General features: G+C 36.2%; 1 protein-coding gene across 1 annotated transcript; it reads right to left on the bottom strand.

The window, feature by feature from the left end:
• Positions 1-4,633: 4,633 nt before the first annotated feature.
• LOC132554908 (beta-1-syntrophin-like) lies at positions 4,634-15,034 on the bottom strand. The gene is made up of 6 exons (XM_060219239.1): positions 14,566-15,034; positions 10,545-10,927; positions 8,687-8,829; positions 8,005-8,201; positions 7,170-7,363; positions 4,634-6,634 (listed from the first exon to the last, which is right to left on the bottom strand). The coding sequence occupies exons 1-6, from the start codon at positions 15,032-15,034 to the stop codon at positions 6,542-6,544; spliced, it is 1,479 nt and encodes a 492-aa protein (XP_060075222.1). The 3' UTR covers positions 4,634-6,541.
• Positions 15,035-16,753: the final 1,719 nt, after the last annotated feature.

Below are 16,753 nucleotides of genomic sequence, written 5' to 3'. Positions count from 1 at the left end.
AGGGAAGATGAATTTATAAACTACATAAAAGAATAACATAAATTTTGAGTAAACTTAAATCTACAACAACAACAACATGTATACAACCACACAATCAACAATGTAGAATTTGTTGTCAGTCGTACGGGGCAGTAAATGGGGCATGTTATACACTTTTGTATGTCAAAGTCAGTCTTATGGGGCAGTAAATGGGGCATGTTATACACTTTTGTATGTCAAAGTCAGTCTTACGGGGCAGTAAATGGGGCATGTTATACACTTTTGTATGTCAAAGTCAGTCTTACGGGGCAGTAAAGGGTGCATGTTATACACTTTTGTATGTCAAAGTCAGTCTTACGGGGCAGTAAATGGGGCATGTTATACACTTTTGTATGTCAAAGTCAGTCTTACGGGGCAGTAAATGGGGCATGTTATACACTTTTGTATGTCAAAGTCAGTCTTACGGGGCAGTAAAGGGTGCATGTTATACACTTTTGTATGTCAAAGTCAGTCTTACGGGGCAGTAAATGGGGCATGTTATACACTTTTGTATGTCAAAGTCAGTCTTACGGGGCAGTAAATGGGGCATGTTATACACTTTTGTATGTCAATGTCAGTCTTACGGGGCAGTAAAGGGTGCATGTTATACACTTTTGTATGTCAAAGTCAGTCTAACAGGGCAGTAAATGGGGCATGTTATACACTTTTGTATGTCAATGTCAGTCTTATGGGGCAGTAAAGGGTGCATGTTATTCACTTTTGTATGTCAATGTCAGTCTTAAGGGGCAGTAAAGGGTGCATGTTATACACTTTTGTATGTCAAAGTCAGTCTTACGGGGCAGTAAATGGGGCATGTTATACACTTTTGTATGTCAAAGTCAGTCTTATGGGGCAGTAAAGGGTACATGTTATTCACTTTTGTATGTCAAAGTCAGTCTTACGGGGCAGTAAAGGGTGCATGTTATACACTTTTGTATGTCAAAGTCAGTCTTACAGGGCAGTACAGGGTGCATGTTGTACACTTTTGTATGCCAAAATCAATTCAGCAGGGCAGTAAGTATTACATGTCTACCATTACATGTTAAAGTCAATCTAAAGGGGCAGTAAGGTAACATGTCTACCGTTACATGTCACAGTCAGTCTAACAGGGCAGTTAGGTAACATGTCCTCCATTACATGTCAAAGTCAATCTAAAGGGGCAGTAAGGTAACATGTCTACCGTTACATGTCAAAGTCAGTCTAAAGGGGCAGTAAGGTAACATGTCTACCGTTACATGTCAAAGTCAGTCTAACAGGGCAGTTAGGTAACATGTCCTCCATTACATGTCAAAGTCAATCTAAAGGGGCAGTAAGTATTACATGTCTACCATTACATGTTAAAGTCAGTCTAACGGGACAGTAAGGTTACGTGTCTACCATTACATGTCAAAGTCAGTCTAACGGGGCCTTGGTGATAAGTATCTGTCATTTAGTCTCAAAGTCAATCTAACGGGGCCTTGGTGATAAACATCTGTCATTTAGTCTCAAAGTCAATCTAACGGGGCCTTGGTGATAAGTATCTGTCATTTAGTCTCAAAGTCAATCTAACGGGGCCTTGGTGGTAAGCATCTGTCATTTAGTCTCAAATCAAACAAATAAGGGAGAAAGAGTTACCATTATATTGTCATTTGGTACACATACATAATTGACAAGTCATAAATTGATGAATATCAGGGATGTATTGCAACATTAAATGATGTGGTGTAGATTGATTTTTAGCACTCTGTAGATTAAAAAAAATCAAGTGCTGGTAAAACCCTGGTAAATACCAGCCGCAATATACCACTTTTTTGGAGAAAACTTCTCTTTAGCTCGAAAGGTTGAGCGTCTTATTAGTACACCAGGGGTCCTGGGTTTGAATCCTAGCAGAGGCATTGAAATGAATAATGACCTCTGTGACACTGGAATCTTTTGTACACCTAGGAAAATCATTTTTGTTTTGGGGAAATAACCTACAGTATATTATGATGTATATGTTTTGCTTGACTAAGCTTGTGGTGATAAAATTTCATAAATTTGGTATACAATGCCATGAACTACCTCTGTACCAAGCTGAGAGGATTCTTTCGATAGTTATGTATAAGAAGTGCTCAAGATAAAATCCTATAAAAATACACCAAAAATTTATTATACTGACCAAAGCATGAATGAAATAATTCTGTATATATACTTAAAAACATTACCTAAGGGTGACCTTTAATGACCTTCAATATGAATGTATACCTTCATATCGAGAACACAGCAGTTTGGGTAGCAGATGATCAGCTTCAATCTTTCGAAAGTAAACGGGCCAATTCAACAAAAAAATATCTTGAGATCAAGATAATCAATATTTTGTGGCTGGAAGGTGCACTGGCAGATGTGACAGCAGCACTGTTGTCATTCCTATTCCGTGATTAACACTGAATACTGCTTTCATTGATGTCTACAGTAATTTTTATCCTAATGTTAAAATGGAAAAAATTATATCAATTATTTTCATTAATTTAATAATCAATATTCCTGATGATATTGAATTTTGCATAAAGTGAGGAATGAAAGTAAATATTTCTGATAGTTTTTTCAACAAATATATATAAGATAGGTAAAAATGATTTCTTTTAAATGAATTTCGACTATAACTTATTGATATCTAAATGATTATAGGAATACACGTACATCTTAAAGGAGAAATATATGTTTAGAAAAATTACAACAGAAGCAACAAACAACAAGAACTAGCGAACAGGAAATACACCAGAGTAAACACCGAAATCCAGGTCAACTGAATAAAATTGATCAAAGGGCTGTTAGCAATCAGGAAAGTATCATAACTGACCACCACAGATGATGGTCGGCCTATCAACTAATAGAAAATGCTTTTTCTGTTACCACAATTCTAGATTGAAATTGTTCTAGCTTTTCTCCCCTAGGAAACATAACAGGACGATATCTAAAGTGATGTTTATAAACAGCTTCTCTAAGGAACGTACATCTCACTTAAATCAAGAGGAGGGAGCCAGTGTGCAATATGTTTAGACAACCAATTTAACCGATTCATCTTTTGTGTTATTTATGAGACCTAGGCTGCTTTCATGTAACCCAGTTAAACTGTTCAGATGGCCTGGAAGTATTCCATGATATATGAACACATCTCTGCCGGATATTGGAAATGATATATATGGAAAACTCAGAATGCGCAGTTTTCAAATTTCCTGTCGAACATAAAACAATTAACCAAAAATAAGATACCATCCATTTTAACCTGTACTTAATTTGTGGAAATATGTGCCTGCACCAACTTTGCTTTTTAAGCAAAAAGTCTGAAAACTTATGAGTGAGTTTCAAACAGACACAGCTGGACTGCTCACTACAAAAGCCCAATATCCTGCAGACTAAACTCTGTTCTGATCAGTATCTGACATTTCTCTAGCAGGTTTAGCCATTTCAACATTTTCGAAACACTTGTGCGATAACGACTATATTTGTTCCTGATTAAAAGTTTTACCACAATCAAGTAATCTCAAGGACCATATCGATGAGATTTCTATAAAGGGAGATAATAGTGAACACAGATAACTTCAAAGGGAGATAACCAGCAGACAAAGTGCATTACATGAACACATTCTTGTGACTTGTACATAAAAAAGGCACAGCATATTTGATCAACATGAAACAGCATTGCTTCTTACATAAATCAACAGGGAAGAATATAGAGTTGACACCATCCATATAATGTACAACATAATAAAAGGGCATTTTTACATCAATGACAAATAACAATAAATTGTAGGATATTAAAATGTCATGAAAGGGAGATAATTGACAGACAAGTCTATCAGAATATCTTCTTGTGTCTACTTTGCATAAATGGAAAATGTGCATTCTATCTCAACAAAGAAAACAATTTTGATCACACCACAATATTCTAAAATAGAATGAAATTGCTTTAATTAGAGACATTTCAAATTTAATCAACAGAAAAAATCATAGCATTTTCCAGACGTCTATGGAAATTCCTAGAACAGTGAAAATTTGAACTTCTCAAAATTGTACCATGTGTACAAATATTTCATAGCTATTTTACATATAAATACATCTAGTATATGATTACATATACTTTCAACTAACTCTGACAGTTCAAATGTGTATAGAAACAGATATCATAACAGCATATACATATCATATTTTAAAGATAAAGAGAATCCTAAACTTGAGTATAAATAGATATAATAGAATACACATGTTTATCTAAATTACTCTTTCTTATTTCCATTTGGGACTTGGCATTTAGGTTTATTTGCCAATTTATTGTTGCTTTGAATCCCATTAACAGCAAGAGTTATTTAATGACATGCCAGGTTTGGGTCGTGGAGTAAAGCCAGAGTTTCAAGAGAAAAACATCTGACCTGTGGTCAGTACCTTGTGTGAGACCCCCAACATCTGACCTATGATAATCCTATAATATATATATCCCAGACGCTTGTATTGGTTGTTTAAATTCATTAGGCGAGAAAAAATTTAATATGTAAAATACTTGTTTACATTACATTTCAAATATCCTTAAAATCCTTGATCCATCAGATTTATAATAGCTTTAAAATCAACTTTTCATTTCTTGTTTAGATATAACAAAGCAAGAATTTTGTCCTTTAAAGGTCAAAGTGTAAAATGAAAAAACACCATCTTATCTATACAAAGTTTTATAATTAAACAAATCACATGCTGAAAAGCTAAGACCAACCACTGACAATATTCTACTCTAAATCAATTGAAAAAGACTGCGAGCAGTGAGTGCTCTGAAAGCATGACATATCACAAACTATCTTAAATAAAACATAAAATCCCTGAACAGATTCCTGTATTGCTATAAAACATATTTCACTAGTGTTAAACAGCTATAGAATATACATACAAAGTCTGTACATTATGTATAAAGTCTACCTATACAATATCTCCAATAAGTTTTAGGAGGAAACCAAGCATTTTGAATCTGTACATAACTAAAGCTTCTGGCATTAGCAGAACTAGAGACAACAGATAACAGAATTCTTATATCTGGTAGAGATGGAGACAACAAAGTAGAATTCTAAAACCTGGTAGAGCTGAAGATGGCAAAATAGTATTATAATACCTAAAAAAATCTGAAGACAACAGAAAGCAGAATTTTAATGCCTGGAATATCTGAAGACAACAGAAAGTAGAATTCTGATGGCTGGTAGAGTTGGAGACAACAGGAAAAAAATCTAATGTCTGGTAGAGTTGGAGACAACATAATGTAGAATTCTAATACCTAGCAGAACTAGAGACAACAGCAAGTAAAATTCTGATCGCTGGTAGAGTTGGAGAAAACACGGGGGAAAAATCTGATGCCTAGTAGATTTGGAGACAACAGAAAGTAGAATTCTGATGCCAGGTAGAGAAAATAGAATGAAGACTTCAGTAAAAGGTCAAGATATGAAGGCATGGCCTAGGTCACTGTCATACAGTCTTCAGTAAGAGGTCGAGATCTGAAGACATGGCCTATGTCACTGTCATACATTTATTTACCATTTAATACTGCTTCAAAAATTGAAATTCTTGCACTAGAAATACCCGTTCAAACAGAAGCTGAATATACTGACATTTTGATTATGATATAAACAACCAGTTTAAGAATGCTGATAATGGATGATTAGCTTTAAAGAAATTCCATTTCATAATATAATAGTACTAACCTGAGGAGTATTTTGTAGAACACTGATTTCTACAAAAATATTTCATGATGAATATAACTTATTAACTGGCCTAGAATTTCGTTTTTAACATTTGAGTAAACAGGAACAAGAACTACCATTTTGAGGATTTGTCAGGAATTTACCAAGTTTACCACGAGATTCTAAACCAAAACATGGCTACAGGTGATACATTGTAATATATACATACATACACAATAATAAGGGATATTAGTAGAGCAGGGGCATTTACAATTACTGGGGTATGTACATATCACAGGATTAACAACCTCCTGTCCCTATCAACACATTGTGGTGACATAGCACTCCTGTACAACACAAACGTAGAGCAATACATCTAAAACACCTACTGGACAATATCAGACATTTTAACCTCTCTCCTGTCACTCACATTTTCTTCCTTATACTAATAATCCATGAGTAAAGTACAAACAGTACCCAAGTTCCATGCTAACAAAATCTGTTCCTTTCATTCAATATGTAAAATTATGTAATGCACTCTGTGATTTGTAGTCTGTGATCTTTTTGTATTGCCATGCTAACACTTGTGTGTTTCCGAAAAAACAGAAAGTGATAAGAGCGATCCCACTTTTTCTGCTTGTGGACTGGAATTATATCCATCATATGTGTGTTCGATGTTATGGCGACATCACAGTAATTTCCATCAAAATCACATGTCCTTGTTACTCTGGTAAAAGTAACTTTGTCAACTGCAAATAGTTTTCACTGTGATAAAATTGAATTTACCAAAATAACATTTTTCCATGGCAACACTGTTCACTTGATGACTGCAGATTAGGGGTCAAAGGTCATGCCACAAGGCCAAGTCTATTGACCTTGGAAGACAAGAAAGTGTGGAGGACGAACACCATCGGCTTAGGACAAGTTCTGAGGTCAAGTTCCTACAAAAGAAAAACATATGTAAGTAATTCAGCTTCTATTTCTTAAAAACGAACTTCAATAAATTATTTGTTCCTGAATAAGAATACATATGTAATTGACAATACCCCACGTAATCAGGGAGAACTCTTAAGCAGCTTTCTTAATGAGACACACACCATACACAGCAATCTTAAACAGGAAGAAAGCTAATGCAACTGTCTTTATGAGACACACACCATACACAGCTATCTTAATCAATCTGGCCAATAACATCACCGTATGTATACAGACCTGTTTTCCTCCTCTACAAAGTCTAGACACATAAGTATGGATTATCATATTGAATACTGGACAATAACACCACCACACATATATAGACCTGTCACTGTCCTCTACAAAGTCTAGACACATAAGTATGGATTATCATATTGAATATTGACCAACAACACCACCACACATATATAGACCTGTCACTGTCCTCTACAGAGTCTTGACACATAAGTATGGATTATCATATTGAATACTGGACAATAACATCAGCACACATATACAGACCTGTTCCCCCTCCTCTCCAAAGTCTAACCACATCAGTCGCTGTCCATCATCAGCAGACATCCTCAGCTTGTCATATGGGTAGGTCCACAACACATTCACTTTTTCTGAACTGTCTCGAGGTTTGGCACTGGTAAGTGCAAATCCCTGATCATAGTGGAGAGTCAGTTTGCATTCCTGACCCTGCCATCCTACCGCTGTCAACATGAAAAAACAACATATTACCCACGGTATGAACAAAATCATGTTGTTTGTTGATTTGTCTTCAATATTTTCAACAAGACAGCAGAAAAGTCTATTTTTCCTGTACCTGTAACCTTTGATGCCAGTCTACACCTTTCATATAATCAGACATTGTTTTATCTGTCCTTTTCCCCCCGCCTACAGGCTACAACCCTCTACATCCTTCCTGTACCTGTAACCTTTTGATGCCATTCTACACCTTTCATATGATTAGACATTGTTTTTTTATCTGTCCTTTATATATAAAAATAAAAACTTTATTTATTTTACAACAATTGTGAAACAAGTTATGTCAACTCATACTAATCACTCTTGTTGGTCCGGATGTAAGCACGCGATGGGTCTTATTGTGGGAGGAAACCGAAGTACCCGGGGAAAACCCATGTGGTCGGGCAGGTGACCCCTTGCCTTTTCACTTTCGTTCCGAGAACGGGAATCGAACCCCGGTCGACTAGGTGAAAGGCGAGTGCGTTACCACTGCGCCACCCGACCACCCCTGTCCTTTTCCCCTGCCTACAGGCTACAATCCTCTACATTCTTCCACTACAACTCTCTGAAGTCATTAAGGTTATATAGCTGTTACAGATATACTCACCACAAGTGACTTCTTTGATGAGAGCAGCAGCCCCATGAGACCCCTGAACGAAAGCTCTTGACCAGTAGGCAAGGTCTCGTTGAGTCTCCACCCGAAACACATGAATTTCCACACCATTCCTTGTTCCTGTTCTTGTTCCGAAAGTTGTTACTTCACTTCCCGTTTGAGGTGTCGCATGGTTGTTGGAGTGAACCAGTCTGAATCAAAAATAATAATTAAACATTAATGAAGTTTTCTGACAGACCCTAACGCTTATTGTTTCTCTCTCTCTTAACTTAATATTGACCAACAGCTTCATCAGCTTATCTGTAGAAATTCCATCTGATCCTAGTATTTTACTAAAAATTTGTCACAGACAGAAAACAAAATTCTGAAATAATATCCCAGATATCGTAAGAAGATGGTAAAGGACGGATACTGCCATCATCTGAAGAACATTCAGCTGACAGGGACACTTTTCAGCGGGAATTTACCTGTAACTCTACCCAGTCTTCACAGGAAGTTAAAGTGGGAATTCTGGGAACTGGACATCACATGTATAAATTCTGTCAATATTACAAGGTCAAATATTTAGATGTGCTACTTGTAGCGCCACGATTTTTACTGACCTTATAAATCACCAATTGCTGACAAAACACATCCATTAGTCTGGTGAATTTCAGACGACTGAATAATGATTTACCTAGTTGCTAATAGGGGATGACTCTGAAAGGGTGTGGCCCATTCTTCTTTACTCCAGGGAGCAGTGTCATACAGCAGTGCATCTTTATCGGTCAGGGCAATGAACACAGGTTTCCAGGTGGGGTTTCCCTGTTCATTTAGGAGCTGTAAAAACATGATATTTCCTTGTGTTATCATACAAGTATGAGGTCATGTTGATGAATCAACCCCAGACAACGCAGGAAACTGGGCAAAACCAAAATATGTTTTCTGTAATCTATCCAATGTTTTCTGTGATCTATCCGATGTTGTTTGTGATCTGTCCTATGATAACAATGTTCTGTGTGATAATGAGTGAAATCTTCAAAGAAATCTAAGTTTTCTAGTCACATATTTTAGAAGTGTACGAGTCAGATTATATTCAAACCAAAGTATATTCAACTTTTAAAGGGCCATTTCAAATGGCAATAATTATACTCACTAAACTTACACCTAGACTAGAATATTACATGTACATGGGGATTTTATAGAAAATATAAAAAGTATGTCTAAACTCTTTATCTAAGTGTCAGTACTTAAATATTCTGACAATCCTTCTTTAGCTTTATCTTGATATCATTTGACAACACAGACAGAGAACATCATAGTGATTCCCAACCGAACAACCATATGCGTCATGAAAACAGATTATAGAGACTTTCCATCAGACAGCCATGTGTGATATGTAAACAGATCATAGGGATTCCCCATCAGACAGCCATGTGTGATATGTAAACAGATCATAGGGATTCCCCATCAGACAGCCATGTGTGTCATATAAACAGATCATAGGGATTCCCCATCAGACAGCAATGTGTGATATGTAAACAGATCATAGGGATTCCCCATCCGACAGCCATGTGTGATATGTAAATAGATCATAGGGATTCCCCATCAGACAGCCATGTGTGATATGCAAATAGATCATAGGGATTCCCCATCAGACAGCCATGTGTGATATGCAAATAGATCATAGGGATTTCCCATCAGACAGCCATGTGTGTCATGTAAACAGATCATAGGGATTCCCCATCAGACAGCCATGTGTGTCATGTAAACAGATCATAGGGATTCCCCACCAGACAGCCATATGTGTCATGTAAACAGATCATAGGGATTCCCCAAAAGACAGACATGTGTGTCATGTAAACAGATCATAGGGACTCCCCAAAAGACAGACATGTGTGTCATGTAAACAGATCATAGGGATTCTCCACCCGAAAGCCATGTGTGTCATGTAAACAGATCAAAGGGATTCCCCACCAGACAGCCATGTGTGTCATGTAAAGAGACCAAAGGGAATTCCCACCAGACAGCCATATGTGTCATGTAAAGAGACCAAAGGGAATTCCCACCAGACAGCCATGTGTGTCATGTAAAGAGACCAAAGGGATTCCCCACCAGACAGCCATGTGTGTCATGTAAAGAGACCAAAGGGAATTCCCACCAGACAGCCATGTGTGTCAAGTAAACAGGAGTTAAAATATATTTTAGATTAGTTTAAATAATGGTAAAATATCTGCATATACATGGATATGTAAGAATTTGGTTGTACAATACATTTTAATCATTTATATCATGTAATATATCAAAGAGAGTGTGAAAACAGTTACCTATCAAATACATTATGCTGATAATGTGAAAAGAAAATCCCCATAATCTATATAAAATTTCACTTGTTCACACAATCGTAGAAATGTTCTTAACTCAAAATGTTTGATGAGGTTCAATCGAGATGCACAAATTTTTATCCCAAGGAACAAGTTCTAGCTTGGTCTACTGTGAAATATACCTGTAATTCAACAATTAAGCAAACAAAATCTGTATACAAAGGTTCTCACCTGTTCTGATAGCCAGCCTATGTGCCGCACCTCACGGGAGTTAGGGGCTGAACTCATCACATGATTAGCTTCCACAATACACTGGGACATTAGCAAGTTCACATTGGAGTGGATAGCACTGAACCAATCATTGGCGGTAGCTGGGTCTGGAAATCGTAAAATACACGAACTCTTTCCATCAGGAGAATGTAACTCCAGTGTGCGTTTTTCTGGATCTGACATACTGAGATTACGACAGAGATAACACAACCGGAGAGGGATCGCCTTAGATTCTGTCCAGTTTGCTTTTGCAGCATCCCTTTGTGCCTCTTGAGTTCCCCAACCCAGTTCATTGAGGGCAGAGGACTTTCGAATGTATGGGCTCACCTTTGGTATATACTTCACTGAAGAAGAAAAAAGGAACATAGTCACTAAATAATACATATACCATTCAGGTACATAAAAATAACTTAAAGAAAAACTTATCATCCTTCATTATAACATATATTCTACTACAATAGGCAAGTGTTTTTCAACTCTCATGACATCAAATAATCATTCCAACTGCTGTGTCAATATAAATGTTATACCACATGTGGTATGATATTTTAGCATGTTTTGATTGGCTAACAGGATGAACTTTGACCAAAAGGGCATTTCAAACACTGAAATTAAATTGCACAATAAGTACTTCATGAATTTTTTGTAATAAATCAATTCTTATTTAGATTTCTTTCTTTTTTTCCTTTGAAGACAATAAACCAATTTAATTCTTGTTATAATTTGTAATGAGATACAATGCCTTCATGTATTTCAGAAATTGTCCGTTCTACATATTAATTAGTGATGTGTCACTAAAATTCACATTATTATGCCCCAACTGATGATGTTAACAAAATACACATAGGTCCATTCAACCTCAGAATAGCCTTTTTATTGTAGTAGAATCAAAGCACACAAACTGTTGGTGCTGGTATTAGGTACATATTTCTTACATATACCCCAACCACTGGTTGTGTAACCTCTATTTATATCTTAATCCATCTGTTTACATATTGTTGTTTTATGTTCAATTTATCATTTGGTTCCTCTGTTTTGAAATGTAGCTAATCCTCTTAATGGTTTAAACATTGTAATATGTATAAATACCAAGTGCTGAATTTTCAAAGACAGAACTAGAAAGAACTTCCAATGAAATTCAGAAACATATTACCCTATAACTGGTGAGTCTGATGTTATTCAGATACACCTATACAGATGTGTTTAGAATGAGGTTAAAATATTGATATTAGCATGTATATATAACGCTTTACATAATTTTTGGAATTTGCAATTCCCTGCATTAAGTATTCTGATTAACTAAATACTATCGATTCCCACATCAAATATGAAAATTGTAAATTTATGTAAATGAATTTAAACAATAAATCTTTACAAGTGATCAAGATACCAAATAAGAGTACCAAGCTCACTAAATATCACCTAAAGCCTAGTATAGTAATGTCAACAGTGTTAGATCCTCGTACCTTCATCCGTGTACAAACCCAGTATATGTAATGTATGTATTTCCTGTTTTAAAACCTGAGTAACATATATATATGCTATAACTCCAATTTTGATAGAAAGAGATAAAAGTCCAACTATGCAGTTGGTTTGCAGCCAAGCACTACTGTTGTAATTCTATATACAAGCCTGGGATTTTGTCAGGTATTTTTAGTGTGCAGTATAACATTCTCAGCCGAAGATTCACCTGTGTTTTCCTAAATTCAGCCTTTATTTTCCAAATCAGCAGTACTAGTTTGTATGAGAAAATGTAACAGGCTTTAAAAGATTTCCTTCTGTTAAAAGTTTGTAATGTGCACTTGACATGTAATGTCTGATTGCCCAAGGTTTTGCAGACAAGGGAAATTTGTCCCTTTTTTCTGAGTTTTGATATCTTGCCAATTGAAGAGATATATCTGTGATACTATTTTCTTCATTTGTAGTAAATCATCAACAAATTTTCACAATTTTATTGCAAAGTCCCATTCACAAAAATATAGCTTGGAAAATCTCTGAGTGTATATTGGATAAAAGATCTGCAGATAAATAAGAAATATCTTAATTTTGTTGTACATATTGCACACATATTGTACAGGTAACAAATATGACATAATGTACAAATAGTGAAACTTTGCATCCATGTACAAGTGTATAAATTTGTAAAGATTCAATTAAACTGTTTACCAGTCAGATAAACACTGAAATGGGATTCTGGTCATTTTGGTTATTGAAAAAAAAACATGGTTTCATATCAATACAAGATCAGATTATATTTATGCAAATTCTGCATCAATACATATAATTCCAAGTGAAGCTTGATATGATATAAAACATGCTATTTAAACATGACCTGTCAATCACAATTCAATGTTTACTATATAACCCTCAGGAGCATCAACTTCAATCGACCAGAATAATTATATGGAAGAAAAACCTAGCGCATGGTGTGGATTGTGGTAATGAAAGCCAGTACACCTATGTTATACAGACCATCATTGTTGTAGACAGTTATGGAATCTAAACGACAAGTGAAGCGAAATCATACACTCCTTAAGGTTTACATTTAATTAAGATGCAGCTAGAATTTCTATTTGACAGCTAAAGGTGACACTAGTACTGTAGACCTTATGATATACAAGCTGGCCTACAAAGTTAATGAACCATTGTGAAATACCATATACAGATGAATTCATGGCTTTGTGTTCTACATTAAGTTTCAACTTTATTTCTGTTTATATTATTTATACACATTATCTATAATATATGTTTAAAATCGGACGTTCATTTTTCAACTTAAAATTATTTATCCATTACAGCCACAACAGTAGTATTCATTTCTTCAGTGGTGTGACTATTTTCTTTCACTGTATGACTGAAAGACCTTTGATTTGAACATCTAGATTTTTGTACTAATTATGCATGAGCCATTTTATAAAAAAAATGTATTACAGCTGAGTAGACAATGAGGTTATCTTATTTCTATCAGACTGTAAGGTGCTTGATGCAATTGATCATTCTTGACCAACATATGATATATTGTCTGTTGACTCTAATGTTGTGAACATCAACTGTTTACCAATCATTGGCCATGAAATATTTTTGACAGAAAAGACTTGTTTGATAAAGATGTTGTGCAGGAAATAAAATGTACAAAATGACATTAAATTTTTCATTGTGTTTACTTTACTTTACAGAAGTAAATACCATCATAATTTAAAGATAACTAGAGTAAATACACATTGTTGTAACATGGACAATTGTAACAATTTTGACAAAACGTAAAACAACATTTCACTTAAAATTTCCTGCTCTACAAGAGAAAAATATACAAATACTACACGTTTCAAGCTCTATACATTTCCCATTGTCGCCAACAGCAACTCACTTGATTATATCAGTCATGACCTGCTAAAATCATGCAAAATGCTGGAATCACCTGATATTTTTTTGAATTTGTACAAGCATTTTTTAAAGTTTCAGTTTAAAGTTTTCGATCTAATATAGTCAAAATGTAACAGAACAAGGAAAATACACATTCCTGTCAAAACCTCAGCCAGGAATTGAACTCAGGTTTCAGAGGTGATAATCAACTGGCTCTATCAACTGAGCCAGCTGAGTGACAGAGACTGCATTTAACACTGTATACAAACTGCTTTGATCCACTCCTATTACAAGGTAATGTCCAAACATTCATATCACATTGACACATGAAGATGTAATTACTAGACAAGAGAACTGTATATAAGGTGATTTTACATGAAGACCCTTTAAAACATCCTGCCACGCTTAATTTTGAAGGCCGTGACCAGATATATCATAGGACAAGGGGTTGGTGTCTCAAATTTTATGCAAGTTTACTTAAATTGTTTTAACGATCAGACATATATACAGCGAAGTGTTTGTTGGAGTTAATTGACAATCGTCACGTTCTATTACCCACTAAACCATTTATCTGAGAATATTCTATGAGGTCATAAATCCAAAGTAAAATCGTTTTTACCTTCTATCTCGACGACCTTTTTTGCCTTCTTGAGAGCTCTGACAGCATCATCGTGAGTTGCCTCCCTTAGGTCTTCTCCGTTGACAGACATAATCGCATCCCCAACGTAGAGCTTCTCAGTTTTGTCGGCTGCCATACCTTTAAATATTTTACTGATGAGGATAGGCATTTTGTTCTCCTTGCCACCCTTGATACTGATCCCCAACCCATTCTGTTCCTCTTTCACTACCCGGACGAGACGTTTTTGACCGGTGATGCTCTCTGGCAATTTGTCTTGATTCGATGTACTTCCGTTTGTGCGAGCTGTATCTGTGCCGTTAGTGACATTAGATGGATTTTCTGGATTCTCGTCCAATGCTAGCGTCAAAGAGTCTTCATTTAATGTCACAAACACCTTGCACCACTGCTGTCGAATATACACCTCGAATAACCCCGACCGAGGTAGGCCAGCCGCCATTTTGACTACCATAGTGTCACGTGATAACACTTCATTCCTTGAGGCCATTTATGGGGTTTGCTTGCAAAGATCAAAGGGTTTTACCGTTACATTAGTGCGAATCTACACGGAAGTACAAAGATGAGCAATACTCTTTATCTTCAGTGAGTGGGCTAATGAGGTAGGATACATGTTTCTAATAAAATCGACGAGGTCAAGGGCGGTTACGCGATGTGTTCATAGGCACAGCTGAGCCCTACTGGAACATCCCAAACCCCACCTCATTGTAATTGGGGAGAAGGTTTATGTGCATTATATAAATTTTGAGAAGAGAAGAGTGTTTGGCCAAATTAAAGAACACACCTTTTACAATATTTGAAGGCACAACATGTATTTATTCTGTTTGAAATACGTCTTCGTACAATTTATATTCAGAGACGTGCTCTAAACGTACATTACACGTATACAATGCTTTCGTGAATCTTCCTTAACTTAAGGAAACCTTAACTCGCATAGAAAAACTATTACGGAAGTTAAGGAAAAGCTTAAACTAAAGGAAGTTTCTATTATTTACATACATAGACATATATAACTATATATATGTCTCTGGTATATAATGCTTTAATCACTTAAGGAAGTTCATGAACTGGGACATGGGTGTAGACAAATGTGTTAATAATAATAAAATGTATTTTACAAACTTCGTGAAAATTTAATGACAAGTAAACATTTACAGTATTATAACATGTTGTAAATGAAGTCGGAATACATAAGTCAACAGTAAACAGGCGATCGCGGTCGGGCTGGACCAGTTTAAATCTAAACAAACAATCGTGGGTGGTTGGTGGACAGGTTTTCTGTCTCGGTGACTCCTCCCGTGTCCGGTATCGTCTCACCGACGAACGTCAATGTTCTGGCGAAGTGAGAGGGTGACCTACATGCCCCTCAGTGGGATGGAACCGTCTGTGATAGTCTGATTATACTAGTGTTAGAAGACGGCTCCAGGGCCTGATAGTGCCTTATCCCAACTCTAGCAGATATGGTATGTTAGAGTAATTGTGAAGTCCGTCTAATGCCTTATACAAAATTGTGTAGTCTGACACTGTCCCTAGACCCCTGGAACGGCGTTATCACGCCTATTCTTTTTACGAAAAGCCACAAGGAGACCTTTAGCGTGCGAGAGTGAACAACCTCACACGGGCCACCGTTTAAAGTCCTATCCGCCGGACTATAGGTAGTGTTTAGTGGTTAGTTCGGTGCAGATGGAATTATCATCAACACTTTTTTTTGTTGTTGTTTTTTTTTTACCCTTTTTTTATTCCCGCCTTGAAAACCTTTCCAATCATATTGTCTAAGCTACTTTATCACTTTACAAATTGTCGCGTTCAAGGTAAGGACATGTTCATATATCAACAATAGATCGCGGTCGAGCTGGACGGTTGCGGTTTACATATAAACAAACGATCGCGGTCGAGCTTCACCGGTTTATATATAAACAATCGATAACGGTCGGGTTGCACCGTTGCGGTTTGCACCGTTGCGGTTTATATATAAATAATCGATCGCGGTCGGGTTGCACCGTTGCGGTTTATATATAAACAAATGATCGCGGTCGGGTTTGACCGGTTTATATATAAACAAACGATCGCAATCGGGCTGGATTGGTTTATATATAAACAATCAATCGCGGTCGCGTTTGACCGTTGCGGTTTATGTATAAACAATCAATCATGGTCGGGCTGGACCGGTGTA

This window comes from Ylistrum balloti, unplaced genomic scaffold, assembly GCF_031769215.1.
Source record: "Ylistrum balloti isolate Yb309-2 unplaced genomic scaffold, AGI_CSIRO_Ybal_v1 Utg370450, whole genome shotgun sequence".
NCBI lineage: Eukaryota > Metazoa > Mollusca > Bivalvia > Pectinida > Pectinidae > Ylistrum > Ylistrum balloti.
The sequence above is the reverse complement of the archived record's forward strand: the minus strand, read 5'-3'. Positions and strand labels throughout refer to the sequence as shown.

Excerpts from the sequence above, each read along its gene's own strand:
- LOC132554908 (XM_060219239.1), bottom strand. The coding sequence starts at position 15,034 with ATGGTAGTCAAAATGGCGGCTGGCCTACCTCGGTCGGGGTTATTCGAG. Across the intron at positions 10,928-14,565 it reads AAAGGTCGTCGAGATAGAAG|TGAAGTATATACCAAAGGTG; the intron begins GTAAAAACGATT and ends TTTCTTCTTCAG. Across the intron at positions 8,830-10,544 it reads TAGGCTGGCTATCAGAACAG|CTCCTAAATGAACAGGGAAA; the intron begins GTGAGAACCTTT and ends ATGTTTTTACAG.